Source organism: Vipera ursinii, assembly GCF_947247035.1.
Source record: "Vipera ursinii genome assembly, chromosome: 4".
Lineage (NCBI taxonomy): Eukaryota > Metazoa > Chordata > Lepidosauria > Squamata > Viperidae > Vipera > Vipera ursinii.
The window spans coordinates 85,137,503-85,154,223 of NC_139514.1; the positions used below are offsets into that span (position 1 = coordinate 85,137,503).

Consider the following 16,721-nt stretch of genomic DNA (forward strand, 5'->3'; position numbering starts at 1 on the left):
ACTCACAAGGATAATTGTTTCAGAGTTGCAAGTAACAGACATACTTATAATTTCAATGTTGCATCATTTTACTGATATCATATGTCCCACAAATCTGTAGAAAAATGCATATTTGAAGGCAATTTATGCTACAGTGCCAAAATTGCTAATGCTCCCAATTTCAAGTCTACTACTTAATAAGATGATGGGAAGAAGGTGAATCAGTCTGCAAGCAAACTGGCATCCAAAGTATTGCCTAGCAAAGTCAATGGCCACTAGTTCCTTTTAAAATGTAAAATACAGAATCTTTTAATCTACCTAGAATTTGTCACTGAGGCTGTCCTTAATCATTCATTAAGCCTCTCTTTATAAATGTGGCATAGAGATCTATAGTTACTGAGGAAAATTGCTCTATGAGATTACTAGCTACAGGTACTACATTTCATTTGAATAAATCAACCCATAAAATTAAGGTTTGGCTTTCAAAATATTGCAGGAGTGTGTATCTGTATTTGAGAAAGTTTTTCTAATGTAGCTATGCTTAATTTTCTTCCTACGGAAGTGATATTTAGAGATAATTAAATGGCTCAGAAAAGACAAATTTGCATAAAATACACAGATCTATTTTTGCTTTCTGAAACAATATTGTCCAAAGTTAACAAAATATTCACATTGCATTTGAAGCAATGCTGCAGTTGAATATTTCTGTAGCACAGTGTCTAGAATAACTGAATTATCCGTATTGTGAGTTTAGTGTCCAGGTGAGGAGAATCATCATGGGGATAACTGAGCACTACACCTTATCCAGTCCAGGCCTTGCTGTGTATACTGAACCAAATGCTCCATAGAGCTGTGCAATGTGATAGCTCCCATCAGTGTATCCAAATCATTAAAGAAATCTAGGAAAGAAAATAATAAAATAAATGAGAGTCATTAATCCTTGCTGTGCAACAGCATTTCATTGATTTGGAAATCTCAAGTAGATAGTATTTTATGAAAGTACTGTAATCAAAGATTAACTGATATTCAAAGGTTTAATCAAGGCACACACTGAACACTTTTACTGAGAAATAGCAAAGCTATTGTCATGATTTTGCTTAACTATAAACCAACAACGGGGAACATTTCTCTACCCTCTCATTTTGGTCCCTTTTTCTTGTCCATCAATGTCCCTTTCTAGATTTTGCTTCTATACACCACCATGCTCAGTTTCAGCCAATATTAAGAGTGCAGAAAGGATGTGATCTAGGAGGCCAGTCAATGCAAATGCTAGACTTTCTTTCTCAAGGACAATGCAGCACTCTAGGACTTCTATAGGCTTCTGAAAGCATATGGGAATGAAACGTTCTTTCACTTTGAGATATAGAAGATGCCAGACAATGTTCATGTGCTGAAACCAAAATGTAACTCATGGACTGCCCACTTCTGCTGTAGTCCTGGGAAATTTAAGACTTGTGCTGCAAAGGGATTCCTTTCTTGCTTATGTTACAATATTAGAGGTTAGCTCTGAAGCTTTGGGAGGGACCTCCAAGATAAGAAGCCATATCAGGATTAGGTGGGGACCTAAGTCTGCTTTATCAGCAAAGGTGGGATTTCAGATTGCCAGACTTAAACTCTGGTCAAAATAACATTTTAGCTTTTCAACAAACTGTTTCTTATCACAAACCTTGGTTTTCCTTGGCAAGATTGTCAGCCATCTCCCAATAGTCATAACTGTGTAAGATGCTGTTAGTGATACTAACATGATTGGCTGCCATCTGGTGTATTCGCTGAGGAATGCTGATGATGGAGGAAGGGGAAGGAGCTCCGGTGCTCCCAACGGAGCTCAGAGGAGACAGACTGGGTGATATGGGAGGAGTTCCTGTACACCTGGAACAGTCAATTCAACAATATTACTGATACACAATAGCAGTAAAAATGTTATTTTAAGAAAGCATTCAGTTTAGAATTTTACACATGTTTAGCCTACGAACTGCTTTAAGATAAATTTGGCTCTTCCTCAGTATTTTTCAACATGTAGTTAATGTTGTTTCAGGATATAAAGCAGGACAGATGAATTGAGGCTACCAGAAAGACTAGCTTTCAGGATGCAGACATCAGTCTTTTAACATTTTATTTTGCTTAGACAACTGGTAAATTAAATTTGCACATTTATTACATATATAAAATATGAATATGGTAGATATTTTCAAAATTGGATCATGCCCATTATACTTTCCAGCCTGTTGAATTAAGGATTGCCTGGAGATGATGGGAGTTGTAGACCAGCACAACTGGAGGACTTCAGATTGAGGAAGCCTTTTATAGCAGACCAAGGCTTCTTGCTTAGAAATGTATGAAGTAATCTTCACATTTCATTCAAGTTACATTTCATTCATTGTTTAATTTTTTTACCAAGATAAGCTGCAAAGTGCCTCTTTTTTACTGACAAGGAATTACCATAAACAAAGATTAGCAGCAACAATGAAACATTATCTTAAAATGCCCAGAAATGGAACTGATGTGAGCATGAATGGCTGAATGATCATTTAGTAGCCCAACAAAGTGCATCCATCTGAAATGCTTTGGTCTGGAAGGCAAGGAGCATATTAGGGCACAAAATAGTAAACTTACTTTGCATTAATACTCGAGATAGATGGTGCCTGAACAACTTTAGATGAATTCTGGAGACAGAAAAAAAATACAAAAAATTAAAATAAGCATCTACCGCATAATATTATGGAGAGAAACAGAGCAAAAGCTTTAGAATCCCTATGCAGAATGCACATCTTAAATTATGATATGGATGAAAATATTTATTTAGTACTCAGTGCAATTTCTAGTTACAATACCAAATAAATGATAAAACAAAAAAAATGAAAGAAAACTTAACAGTGAAAGAATACATAGCAATTTGTTTATTATATTTACATCCTGCCTTTCCTCCAAGATTCAAGATGGCAGCATAGCATTCCTATTTTCAATTTCCTCCACTACAAACATTACGGAGACCTGGTTGGGCCCAGAGGGTGGCGTGCCTCTGGTTGATCTCTGCCCACCAGACGTCCAAGTGCTTCACCGACCTCGGGTTCAGGGTAGGGGCAGGGGAGTGGCAGTAGTTATAAGAAAGACTCTTTGTCCTCAGGAGACCACCATCGTCCAAATAACCAGGTGTGAATCCCTCCTCCTAAGATGTGGCCCTAGGTCACAGCTAGGCTTACTGCTGATATACATTCCGCCTAGTCGCACAGCAACGGCCCTGCCTGAGCTTCTCGATATCCTCTCGGGGCTGGTAGTTGAATTCCCCAAGTTTATAGTTTTGGGTGACTTCAACCTACCATCCCTAGGAGGATCATCTGAGTTAGCCCGAGAGTTCATGGCTTCCATGACGGCCATGGACCTGATACAAGTAATTCAGGGCCTGACTCATGTAGGAGGCCACACGCTTGATTTGGTTTTTCTATCTAGACGATGGTTAGATGATCTTGGTGGGGGTTCCCCTATTATTACACCCCTGTCATGGACCGATCATCATCTCCTGAGACTGGTCTTCTACTATGCCACCCCTCGTTGTGGAGTTGTGGAACCATCAAGATGGTTCCATCCCAGGCGCTTAATGAACCCTGAGAAGTTCCAGGCAGCACTGGGGTCTCCACCTGCCTCCTTTGCTCACAGCTCGGTTGATGCCTTAGTGGAAGCCTGGGAAAAGGCTGCCACGGATGCACTTAACCTAGTTGTTCCCTTGCGGCCCCTGACCCGATGCAGATCCCAGTTCGCTCCATGGTTTTCCATGGAGCTACGGGAGATGAAGCGTCGGAGACGGGGCCTAGAGAGCCGTTGGAGATCTACCCGATCTGAATCCGACCGATCACATCTAAGATCCTTTACTAGATCTTATCTCGCAGCAATGAGGATGGCGAGGTCCAATTACTTCGCTACACTCATTGCATCCGCAGATAATCGCCCGGCCACCTTGTTTAAGATAACTCGCTCCCTCCTTAATCAAGAGGTGAGGGAGGATCCCTTACAGGGTCGTGCCGAGGAGTTTTGCCAACATCTGTCGGACAAAATCACTCGGATTCGGACCGGCTTAGACTCCGACTGGGCAGAGTCTAATGATCAGAACATGGGTGATCTTGTCGATATTAAATGGGACGAGTTCGATCCTGTGACCCCAAAGGAAGTGGACAGAATTATGAGGAAGCTGAGCTCCACCACTTGTTTATTAGATCCGTGCCCTTCTTGGCTGGTTTATTCTGCTCGAGAGGGAACACGAATCTGGCTCCAGGCGGTGATATCCGCCTCCCTCACTAAGGGTTGTTTCCCCTCTGTCTTGAAAGAAGCGGTGGTGAGACCCCTCCTCAAGAAGCCTACCTTGGACCCAACTATATTAAACAACTTTCGTCCGGTCTCCAACCTTCGCTTTCTTGCTAAGGTTGTTGAGAGTGTGGTGGCACATCAGCTCCCTTTGGTTCTGGAGGAAACTGACTATCTGGACCCATACCAATCGGGTTTCAGGCCCGGACACAGCACAGAGACGGCATTGGTCGTACTAATAAATGATCTCTGGAGAGCTCGGGACAGAGGCTGTTCCTCTGTCCTAGTTCTCCTAGACCTCTCAGCGGCTTTTGATACCATCGACCATGGTATCTTACTGCAGCGTCTCAGGGAATTGGGAGTGGGAGGCACGGTTCTCCAGTGGTTCTCCTCCTATCTCATGGGACGCTCGCAGTCGGTATTAACAGGAGGGCAGAGATCGAGCTTGAGGCCTCTCACTTGTGGAGTCCCTCAGGGGTCGGTCCTCTCGCCTCTCCTGTTCAACATCTACATGAAGCCGCTGAGTGAGATCATTCGTGGTTTTGGAGTCAGGTATCACCAGTACGCTGATGATACCCAGCTCTTTATTTCGACCCCAAACCACCTCAGTGATGCCCTTGATGTGATGTCCCGTTGCCTAGAAGCAGTTCGGGTCTGGATGGGGAAGAACAGGCTTCAACTCAACCCCGACAAGACTGAGTGGCTGTACGTACCGGCATCTCGAGATATTCAGAACGTTCCATCTCTTTCTATAGGGGGTAAGTTATTACCCCCCCACAGTTATTACTCCCCGCAACTTGGGAGTCCTCTTAGATTCACAGCTTCCCTTGGAAGACCACATAACAGCTGTGACTAGGGGAGCCTTTGCCCAGGTTCGCCTGGTTCGCCAATTACGGCCCTATCTAGACCGAGATGCCCTACGTACGGTCACTCATGCACTCGTGACCTCTCGTTTAGACTACTGCAATGCTCTTTACATGGGGCTGCCCTTGAGGACCACTCGGAGGCTCCAACTAGTACAGAATGCAGCCGCGAGAGTTGTGTTGGGAGTCTCCCGATACTCCCATGTTACACCCCTACTCTGTGAACTGCATTGGCTCCCAGTTGTCCTCCGGATAAGATTCAAGGTGCTGGTAATGGTTTTCAAAGCCCTACATGGCATGGGTCCGGAGTACCTTAGGAATCACCTGCTGCCAGCGTCAATGTCCCTCCGTCCAGTGCGCTCCCACAGAGAGGGCCTCCTAAGGGTGCCGCCATTTGGAGAATGCCGTCTGGTGGCTCCCAGAGGGAGGGCGTTCTCTGTGAGCGCGCCTGACCTATGGAACCGTTTACCGGTTGAGCTCCGGATGGCTCCCGACCTTCGCTCCTTCCAACGCGACCTAAAAACATATCTGTTTAAGCAATCCGGTCTGGTCTGACGGGTTCTGTTTTAATTATTGTTTTAAGATAACTATTTGTGCATTCTGTTATTTATGTTCACTGTTCACCGCCCTGAGTCCTTAGGGAGAAGGGCGGTATACAAATCAAATAAATAAATAAATAAATAAACTAAGGAGAGGTAGGCTGGATTGAAAGAGATGGACCGGTGCAAAGTCATTCTGTGAGCTTTCATGGCTGGGGACGGTCAGAACAGAAACATACCTTGAAATACTCAATGAGAGCTTTTGAATATTTTACAGCATGGTCTCTTTTGAGTCGAAACATTCTCCAGTGCAAAAGTGCCAAACAGCGGTAACTATAAGGAAAGGACAGAAAACACTCCTAAAAGAGTCTTCCATTTTAATAATCAAAATAAAATACAAATACTTTTCTGAGACTGTTTAAATTTTCATGCTAAAACTGGAAACGAGATGAAAATACAGCAAGCACTCTTAATGTACGCAGTTATTTTGTTTTGTTATAGTAATAGTATAGCTTTCCACCCCTAAAAACCACAAATGTGTGTGATTGCAACTTTATAAAATTTAGTGAGATTATATACTTAAAAAATGATACAGTCATAGAGGTACAGATTATATATTAATAACACTAACCCTCTCATGCCTTAACTAAGGCTTAACTGAAATGTGTTTATTTACAGAAAGATCCTAGAATAACAAAGGCAAATATTTTTTTTTCAGCATTATTGCTTGCAAATAAAAAGATTATTGCTCTGAAAAAAAGTTAACAAAAAGTGAAAATATTTTTTAGCTGAGAAGAAAGGAAAGGGTAAATCAGAAGTTGTGTTTATTGCTATGTGGCTTAAATAAATGGAAATAACAACAAAGAAAGGTTAAAACTGTAAAATTTGAAAATGTATGTTTAGTATCTATAGTAGCTATCATATTTTTAATCTTAGATAAATTGAATAATAAAGTAGACTTGATTTTCCTTTTCATTCCAATAGAGGGTAGTCTCTGCTAGGAGATGAAAAAGGAATAGAACAATTTTCTAGTAACACAGCTCCAAATGAGAATTATGCCCAATTTGCTTTGCATGGTATTATAATGGAATTAAAAGATCTCAGGTCATAACTCACTCTATATAACCTTCCCAGGTGTAGTGAAAATGTAAATGAGAGCAACTTATCTGTTCTGCAGCAAGAAAGGTATTATCATAACTAATCAATGCTGTTTAGAGGGAGTCCAATGCCTTTGGATTCAATTCCATAAACTAGATGTGCTACTGCTAATTGTTACAATTATTGTTACTCCTCCCTTCCCACAAAACAGATGCTACAAAGCAAACAGAAATTTTAGAACAATTTTTTTAGTTCTAATGTGGTTGGGTAACTGAAAATATAATGCTCACATTACACTACTCAAAATATTGATTTGAAAGCTTATTTTTAAAGCATATATGTAATTTGTGTTACTATAAAATAAACTGCAAAATTAGAGGCTGAAAATTCATCAGAATCTTAAAAGTCCTGAACCCTGTTAAGCTTTAGTGCATCTATTTCTGCATATAGCATTGGGAGAGATACCATCACTAGTGTGTTAAGCTCAAAAAGATTTAGATAAGAATCAAAACAACATATACAGAGACAGAGACAGAGACAGACAGAGAGAGAGGGGGGGGAGGGAGGGAGGGAGGGGAGAGGGGGCAGTTTATAAAATCTCTGTGGCTTGATAAAGGTGATTTATTCATTGATTTTCAGGAGCATCTTCCTCCTAAAGAAAGGCTCTGGATGCCTATTTGGTCATCTACAGTTTTTCATGCAGAAGAACTAGAAACATAAGTCAAGATGTATTATTAACACTACCCAGTGCAGTAAGGCAATATGAGCATTGCCTTATAGACATTAATACATAAACAGATGGCTTTCTGTACTGCTTACAATGCTTGTTTTTCTTGTTCACAGATAAGGAATAGTATTGGAATATATGAACATCCACAGGGGAAGAGTGGAATCATGAAATGTGCACCACATTGTGGTGCAAACCATGTGCCTTGCATGTGTCTAATATTACAGTGACAGTACAAAAGCTACATTTATCATTTTTGACAAATAGAGTTCATTCAGAACACCTATGACTAGTTTGCTCTTCAGAGAATGTAGCTTAAACTGTTCTGCAATGCTTCTCATAACAATCAGTCACAAGGTATGTCAAGGGAAAAACTTGTTAAAAAGAAACAAGAGACAATACATAACAAAATTCTCTCAAATCTAAAATATGATTAATTAATTAGATCACTCATAAAAAAGATATTGATGTATTTTTCCTTTCAGAGGTAGAAAGCTAACTCTTTCCATTTTCTAAAGATCTGGAAAGGCATAACTACTTGGCAGCATACAGCTGAAATTGGCTGAGCTCAAAAATTTAAGATGGATTAGCACTTAAGATGACTGTAGTCTAGACAAGAAAAATTCCAGAACAAGACATTGGCAAACCATTGTCAAAAAATTTGTTTGGATGTATTCATGAGGTCACATTGAAGCTTGCTAAAGTTTAATTCTGAAAATAACATAGGAAAACCTTTTGAAAGGTTATGTAGTACTACAGGTAGTCTTTGATTTTAAATCATTTATTTAATGAGTGTTTGAAGTTATTACGATGTTGAAACAAGAGCCTTACGACTCACTTATGGCCACTGTAACATCCCTAGGGTCATGTGATCAAAATTTGGTTGCTTGGCAACTGGCATATACCAGGCTGTGGCCTATTCAGAATTGGGCCATGAGAGTGGCTGGCCTGGATGTGCGCGTGTGAGTGCAGCTCAACTTGCGTGAGGGAGGGCTGGCGGGCACTTGTACTCATGTGTGCTGACCCACTGCTTACGCAAACTGAGCTGTGTGCAAGCCGCAAAGATTGGAGGCCACTGGTCTAATACTTCTTCAATTCTCCAGGATTTGTCCAAGTTAATGCAAAAAGGATTGTCCAGATAATCAGCTACTTCCTGGACTACCTAGAATACAATTCATTTAATTCTGCAGACTTAAACTGATTCTGTGTTTATCGGTATGTATCTGCCCATCCATTCAGTTAATGCATCTATCAATCTCAGGCATCAATCCTCTATTTAATTCTAATTGTGACAATTTCTGGTCAGCAATTAAGTCTACTGTTTCTTTTTTCTCCCTTTTATTTTGAACATATAGAACCTCTCCAACCCTTTGCATTTTTTGCCAATCTCAGCTCATCAAAGGTTTTAATTCTCCTGACACCAGCAATATCCCAGTAGTATTCTTCTGCTGTGACTTAGTTATTTGTGTATTTGTTATGTGTACTTTGTTTTCTGATTTTCCTTAAATATTTTGTGTACCTTTGCTGATTTCTTCTGCTGTCCTCCATTTTTTTCCCTTTTGGGAATTGTTCTCCAGGTATTCTGAACATACTTTTAAGGAACTTTTCTAGAAAAACCGTTTGCAATTAGCTTTTTTTTTTTACTAAAGAAACCTACTTTGCTCTGAATTGTTCTTTGACTATCTTCAATTTTAGTGTTCCTTAAAATCCAGTCTTTAAACCTCACGAGGTTGGGGCACTTTCCCCCCAATATGCCTTCTATTTCTACTTCTTTAACTAATTCCCCTTAATATCAAGTCAAGTATTGTACAGCCAAGTCTCTGGCGTTGCCTTCTATTCTCTGAAAGAAAAAGATGTCAGTAAGGTAAGTTTGGAATTTCCTGGAATGTCTACACTGATCCAATATTTTTCCCAAGAGATGTTGGAAGAATTACTCAGTGCTGCTCTGAAACATCTGCAATTCACTTTTTCAAAGCTTATCCACATCTTGTAATAATTGGTAGTAGATATGAACAAAAATAGTGCTTCATTTTTCCTTTTTTAATCTTGGAGCTTTCTACAGTATTGCCATGTTTATTCACAGATTTTCTGAGTGCATTTGGCTATAGTTACTTGTTTATGGAACTTCTTCACTACTTAACTAATGGTAGATTCTAAGTGGTATAGAGGTGATGATAAAATACAGATTATGTTAAAATAAAACAACATGACACAATAGATAGAAATAATACATAAAATGAGGCCACAAATTACTCAGATATCAATCGTCTATTCCTCTGGTTACAGAACAACCAGTTTTTAACAAACTTCTGAAAAACTGTAATGAAAGATACTGCTTTTGTTTCTGGTGGCAAGTTGTTTCAAAGGAGGGGGATTTCTACAGAAAATGCCTGCTTCCATGTCCCTCTATTGGACATCTTACCAGGAAGGACTTTCAATAGACACTTTCTGCTTGCATACTATGGATGCACAGATTCTATTTGGAATCCCCTAAAAAGCTGTTCAAAGATCTGAGAATTCTCCCTAACTGCTATGGTGGTGTACCAGATGCAGCTATTTCTGGAAGAGAATGCTCCAGAGACAAATATTCATGTTGTCATCACCTTAATTATACATTACAGTTGGGTTACTATAATGTTGTCTATTGGGACTGCCTCTGAAGACTACTCAAAGCTGCAGTTGGTCTATACTTCAGCATCCCATCTGTTAATGGGTTGGTCCCAGTTTAACAAAGTCACATGATTCTGTAAGAGCTGCCCAGGCCACCAGTAGTTTTCCAGAACAATTCAAAGAGCTTGTAATCACATATTTATTTTATTTTATTTTATTTTATTTTATTTTATTTTATTTTAATCCCATTTATATCCCGCCCTTCTCCGAAGAAGAAGGATACTTGTACTCTAAGCACAAATCAATGTACTTAGCAATAAATGTAAAAAAGATGTCGAGACTCTAGAAAGGGTACAGAGAAGAGCAACAAAGATGATTAGGGGGCTGGAGGCTAAAACATATAGGGAACGGTTGCTGGAATTGGGTATGTGTAGTTTAATGAAGAGAAGGGTGAGGGGTGACATGATAGCAGTGTTCCAATATCTCAGGGGCTACCACAAAGAAGAGGGAGTCAAGCTATTCTCCAAAGCACCTGAAAGCAGGACAAGAAGCAACGGATGGAAACTAGTCAAGGAGAGAAGCAACCTAGAACTAAGGAGAAACTTCCTGACAGTTATAACAATTAACCAGTGGAACAACCTGCCTCCAGAGGTGGTGAATGCTCCAACACTGGAGGTTTTTAAAAAGAGACTGGACAGCCATTTGCCTGAAATGGTATAAGGTTTCCTCCCTGAGCAGGGGGTTGGACTAGATGACCTCCAAGGTCCCTTCCAACTTTATTTTTATTATTACTATTATTACTATTATTACTATTATTATTATTATTATTATTATTATTATTATTATTATTATTATTATTATTATTAATAATAATAATTTACTTACCATAATGCTGTTAATTGTTTTTCTTCTGATGTCATACTGGAACCTGAGTGGGTTTTTAATCTCACAGCATATCTGCAAAGATGGAGAACAAAGTCAGGAAAGCAAGCAAGCAAGCAAACAAACAAATAAATATGAAACATTTTATAGCTCAGTGGGACTCAAGTTTACCTAAGGGTACATAGAATTGCAACCTTTACTTGTCACAGCTAATCAATTTCATTATCATATCCCCCTCTTGTTTCCTTTCAGTGGGAACTCTTTAAAAATACTGGGTCTGTCTGCCTGCCAGCTTTAACAAACCATAGCAATGTCTTTTCCCTTATGAAGCTTAGATGAATAACCCCTGCGCTGTTTATTCTTCTTTTCCTTGACTATCAACTTCTTAACTTCCTGGTTTTTTCCCATTAATGTCATCACTTTTGATCATTTCTTTCAGTTAGCTCCAATTCTCAAAGTGACTTATTACTGATTAATTAAAATGCTTTATAATGGTCATCATTTACAGTATTTTGCATGACACTGTACTAGATGGTCTCATTCTTTCATTCACTTTAAAGGTTCTCAAAGCTCATGAGGTTCAAGTCCCCCCTTCTGTATTTAACCTTTTTTTTACTACAATGTTCCAACTCAAGTATATCCCTCCTTGCATTGCAAACATACTACAAATATGTATTCTTGTGAGTTTAGTTCAAATGTGAAATATTTTTCTGATGAACATCTTTGTGGCTTCTCCTTTTATATCTTTAAATACATAAATAAACAAATGGACAACACTTCTAAAGATCAATTTTTGCAGATTTTTTTCCTGTTTTCATATTTTTGTTAGATTTTCTAGTGGTATTTATTTATATAAACTATTTACATGGCCACAGCAGTGACTCTAGGTGAATAACAGAGGTTTAAAACTAAAAAAATGACCCAGTTAAATAATTAAATCACGGTTAGGAGGGATCTAGTATAAGTTGGAAACCCCCACCCTTGAAATCATTTGCTTTGTTCTTGGCACTCTTGATTTTCTTCTTCAATAATATCGTTGATTGCATGGTCAGCCAGATATTCAGACTAGATTTGGCATTTTTGTCCACCTAAAGAGTCCTTCCCAAAGATCAAAGATATGCAGATGTGGTTCCTTGATGATAAAGGTATCATCATAGGATGTAAGCTGTTCTGAGCAAAGCTGCCTTTTGCAACTGACTGATGATGATTTTGACAATGCCAGTGGCATTCAAGAGGTGCTCCAATTGTTGTGGAATTGCACTCAAGTAACCTACAATTATTGGCCCTATGTTTATTTTCTTTTGCCATAGTCGCATAGCTATTTATACGGTTGGCCTCTAGGCGGCAACCAATAGGTTTAAAGTAGCAGTTTCCTGCCCCAAACCTACTTAACAGACTGGAGACAGCAAACTAGCTCAGCAAAGCAACCGTTACATAACACAAGGAAAGTAGGTCAGCCATTAAGCAACCAGTCAGACATAAAGCAAGTGAATTACACAGATAAGGCCAATACATTACAGTTATCTTGTTATCTTTTTCTCTTCTGTTCTGCTATCTCCAGGTTCTGCCACATCCACTAGCAAGACTTTTTTGTCTTATCAACGAATTTTAACTCTGGGGTGTTATGGGGCAGATGCCTGTCTATTTGAATTCTAAAGTCCCAGAGCACTTTAGCTTCTTCATTTTCTATTAGTTTCTCTATTTTATGGTCCCACCAGTACTTGCTTGCAGGCAAGTGGTATTTTTTGCAGATCTTCCAATGCACTTTTGTTGCTACTTTGTCATGCCATTTTTTGTAGTCAGTCTGTGCTATCTTCTTGCAGCAGCTAACCAAATGGTTCAATGTTTGTTCAGCTTCTTTGCAGAGGTTTCTTTGCTATCTCTTGCTGTCTTCTCAATTCTGGCTCAATGCATTTGTTCTTAAAGCTTGGTCTTGTGTTGTCAGAATTAGTCCTTCTGTCTCTTTCATTGCCAGGTCTTGTTATCATCTGCTCTCCCTGCTATTTTTTTTAATACACTGGGCAAGTAATGCTTTGTTTTCCCATGCCGCTTTTCTGTTCTTCATTTGGTCTTTATTAGGTTAGTTTGGTCCAGTGCTTTTTTTGTAAAAAAAAAAAAAGGTGCTGGGACTCACGTTATACAACCCACCTTGCCTATCCTACAATGTTTACCTTTGTAGTTGAAAAAAAAAACCTTCAATTTTTAGTGTATCTAACAGACTACGATTTTGTTCAAGGTAAGTTAATACTATTAATGTTATCATGCACTGTGTGGTTTTAAATTACAAGAAGGCATTTTATTAATCTTTTGGGACATTTACCACTGACATACCCATTTGGTTTAATGGGTGGAAATGTCAGCTTTCTATGTGGAATGCAATTGGCCCAATAAAACAAAATTTGGTTGCTTGTAAAAGATTGAATTATTTTTAAAAAGTTGTCAAACAAGGTGGAAAAAATTACATTTGGAGTTTAATATGGATATTGACTTGAAACAAATTAAAGTTGAAAATTTGTCAGTGAACAGATTACTTTTAATTTACCTTTAAGTTAAACTCAATTTAATAAATAGATCTGATTAAACCTCATACTGTAGGTCTACCTTTAAACCTGACCAATACATAATTAATATATATTATTAATAATAACAATACCTCCAAATCACAAGACATTGGCTTTATTCTTATTCTTCCCCTCTGCAGTTTGAATATAAAGTATAAAAGACTAAAAAGAGATTTTCATAGACATCCCAGGCTTTGAACTACCCAAGGAACTGAAACAGCAAAGTTTTGCTGTCGGGCAAGCTTCCACGTCAGCCGCCTTTCTTTCCTCTCGCTTCGCCTCTTTTTAACCTCACACCCCACTGTGAGATTTAAAAACCCAAAATTTTATACTCACAACTCGAAGACAAGTCGGGTTAACAAGATTTATTGAAAAGAAAATTGAAAATAATAAAGAGAGAAAGCGTTTGCAAACGCGGCCTCTTAGACCCTTCCCAAATTGGATTGGGCTCAAAGAGCGCACTGAGCAAGTTTCAAACCAGGCATTTATACTTTCTTGTATAACAAATACAATAGACTTATTGTAACAACTTCCTTACATCCGTCACTATCTTATCTTGTTTACTTGTAACCTTGGGATGTTCCTATCTTCTTTGAAGCTTTTTAACATTTCAAAAAAAAACTTTGTTGATTACCATTTGTGAGTCCTCTGTCTCAGCAGGAAATAGATAGCCTCACATCTTGGTGTTACATTTGATACAATTCATTGGTGTTACATTTTATACAATTTATAAAAGAATAACCTTTATTTATTTTCCTTTACCACCTTCTGTAAGGGAAGGCAAAAGGCTCATTCACTCTCTTGTGAAAGATGGCCTCCATGTTTATGTGTCTCCTACTGCCACCATCGGCTTCCACACCACATGGTCCGACCCAACCAATCAAGCCATGCTTTGGCTGTGGTGTTCCAGTGCTTCATGCTCCTCCTAGAGGAGGCAGACAGTGCCGGAGGGGACCCCGCTCACACCATACCACTAGTGGGACATTTTCAAAAACAAACGAAGATAGGAAGGGAAACAATAGGAAAAGAATGCAACTCTGGAAAAATCCATCCAAAAAAAGATGCCGGAACTCTGTTCTATGCATTCTATGACAAAAAAAGCCCTGGTTTGGTCTCTCCAGCTCTCAGTAGGATTTCCTGGTATACTAGCTTCATTGCATCTTCTTCACTATTCTTCAGATATTCTTCCAATGCCCTTTTTCTTCTTCTTCAGCTGTATGATGTATTTACAATATTCCATGACCACCTATTTTCTTTGGTAAGTAAAGTCTGTCAACATCACTACATGGATGAAGGGAAGATTCATTGTCATTATTTTTCTGGTCTTCCTATCCAGGGCCTTATGTTTGAGTCCAGTCCACTATTCCAGCTGTGTATCTAATGACTGGAATTGGACAAGTATTATTTGCCTTGATAGAATTTCTTCCATTGAGTTTGGACTTTAAGATCTTTTTCACTTTCTTGATGTATTCATTTCTAATCTTTTTCTTGACTTCAGTGGGGCTGATGTTGTCATCTTGAAGGATGCCCCGGTATTTGTAATGATCGTTTTCATCAAGACTCTTGATGTTATTTACATAGGACATCTTGATTCCTTCAGTAGTTATTATTGTTGTTGTTATTGTTATTATTATTCTGTATTATTTACTATTTTCTTATACCATGCTTGTACTTGAATCCTTTGACATGGAAAGGAAATGTAAGCAGCTCAGAGGCCTATTGGATTGGATCAGCATACCGAGTGATAATATACAAGGCCCAGTAAATAAAAGTAAAATTTTGCTTTATTTCATATATTAGAGAGTGTTCCCAAATCATTTTTGCCCAAAGAATACAGCACAGAAGGTTATTTTTCCTTCTGTCAATACAAACAATATCCAATAATATTTCTGAATTATTTTACTTTTACTGTATTGTGATCATACTGGAGCAGAAGGATGGAGGTGAGGAAGCCTCGCATAATTCTGTCTATACTGTTTTTTTTAAGATCACTAGTCCTCCCTCCCAGAAAAATATAAGGGTTGATAAATATTGAATAACATTGTACAGTAATAAACAGGTAAACTACAAGGTATCTCATTATTTGCAATGAGGATCAATTCCTCACAACGTTGCAGGAAAATTGTTAAGAAGAAGAAATTAAGAAGAAATAAGGGAAGTCTCTGGTTGTATTTCGGGGGATAAATGAAACCACCATGTGTGACTTCATTTGCTAAAATTCGTACAAATAGGAGGATGCTGTAAATGACTGTAAAGATGAACTGGTTGCCAAGTGCCTAAAATACAGTGATTGTGGGATGGAGTGCAGCCATTTAAAGTTCAAAAATGGGTTTTAAGTAGCTTTTGGTTGTCTGTCATAACTTTGGATAGTTGTTAAGAGACTAGTCAAAAGTTGACGACTACCTATATACTGCATAAGCGCGAGAGTCAGTCAATTGTTGGAGTACTCTCTGAGGCGTACCTGATGAGCTCCACAGTTTCTGCATACATTGTGTATGGAGACTTTGATTCCATGGGTCCTTGTTCCATGGCATTTCCACACTCAATAAATGATAATGCAGCTTCAGCATAATTCAATGCCTTGCCAAATTTTTCCACCTTCAAAATAAAACCAGCAGAAAAAACATGACAAAATAATATATTTGTATCTATGCTAGAGCAGTAATGAGTTCTTATTAATGTCTTCTATATAAAGAGGCAGAATATTTATGTTGGCAAATAAAAAAGGCTCTTTGGTTTAGTTTGGATTATTTTAAGATTTGTATAAGATTTTTGCTCTCAAGGTACTTGCTACTTAGCCTAATTTAGTTTGAACCAAGAAACTACTATTTCAGCTTCAGAACAAGAGAGTATTTTAGGCTAACTTTCAACTAGAATTTAAAATTCTAGATCTGAATCTGGTAAGTTTCTCAGCAGAGAAGATAGGAATATCTAGCCAATTACTAATTTTATAACATATCAAGATCCAGGAGGTGGCAGCCCCTAACTAACTTTGATGGTTAAGCAGTCAGCTGTGAGACCATTTGCAAATTCCAGAGATCTTGGATAGACTGGGATGTCACATGCCCTGGATGACAGCATTACAATTCTGTAATGCTACCAAGAGAACTGCATGGAAAATGTTTGCAGGAGAAGTGCTTCATTTGAAGGTATCTTTAATCTTTAG

At 38.5% G+C, this 16,721-nt stretch overlaps 1 protein-coding gene across 1 annotated transcript in view; it reads right to left on the reverse strand.

The window, feature by feature from the left end:
• Nucleotides 1–753: 753 nt before the first annotated feature.
• AFF3 (ALF transcription elongation factor 3) overlaps nt 754–16,721 on the reverse strand; it is a gene marked incomplete at both ends in the record, with an annotated part of 292,751 nt that continues 276,783 nt past the window's right edge. The window contains 6 exons of the mRNA XM_083361292.1: nt 754–878; nt 1,646–1,848; nt 2,593–2,642; nt 5,917–6,010; nt 10,998–11,069; nt 16,017–16,153. Coding sequence (XP_083217418.1) covers nt 754–878; nt 1,646–1,848; nt 2,593–2,642; nt 5,917–6,010; nt 10,998–11,069; nt 16,017–16,153 — 681 coding nt within the window. The remainder of the gene's footprint in view (nt 879–1,645; nt 1,849–2,592; nt 2,643–5,916; nt 6,011–10,997; nt 11,070–16,016; nt 16,154–16,721) is intronic.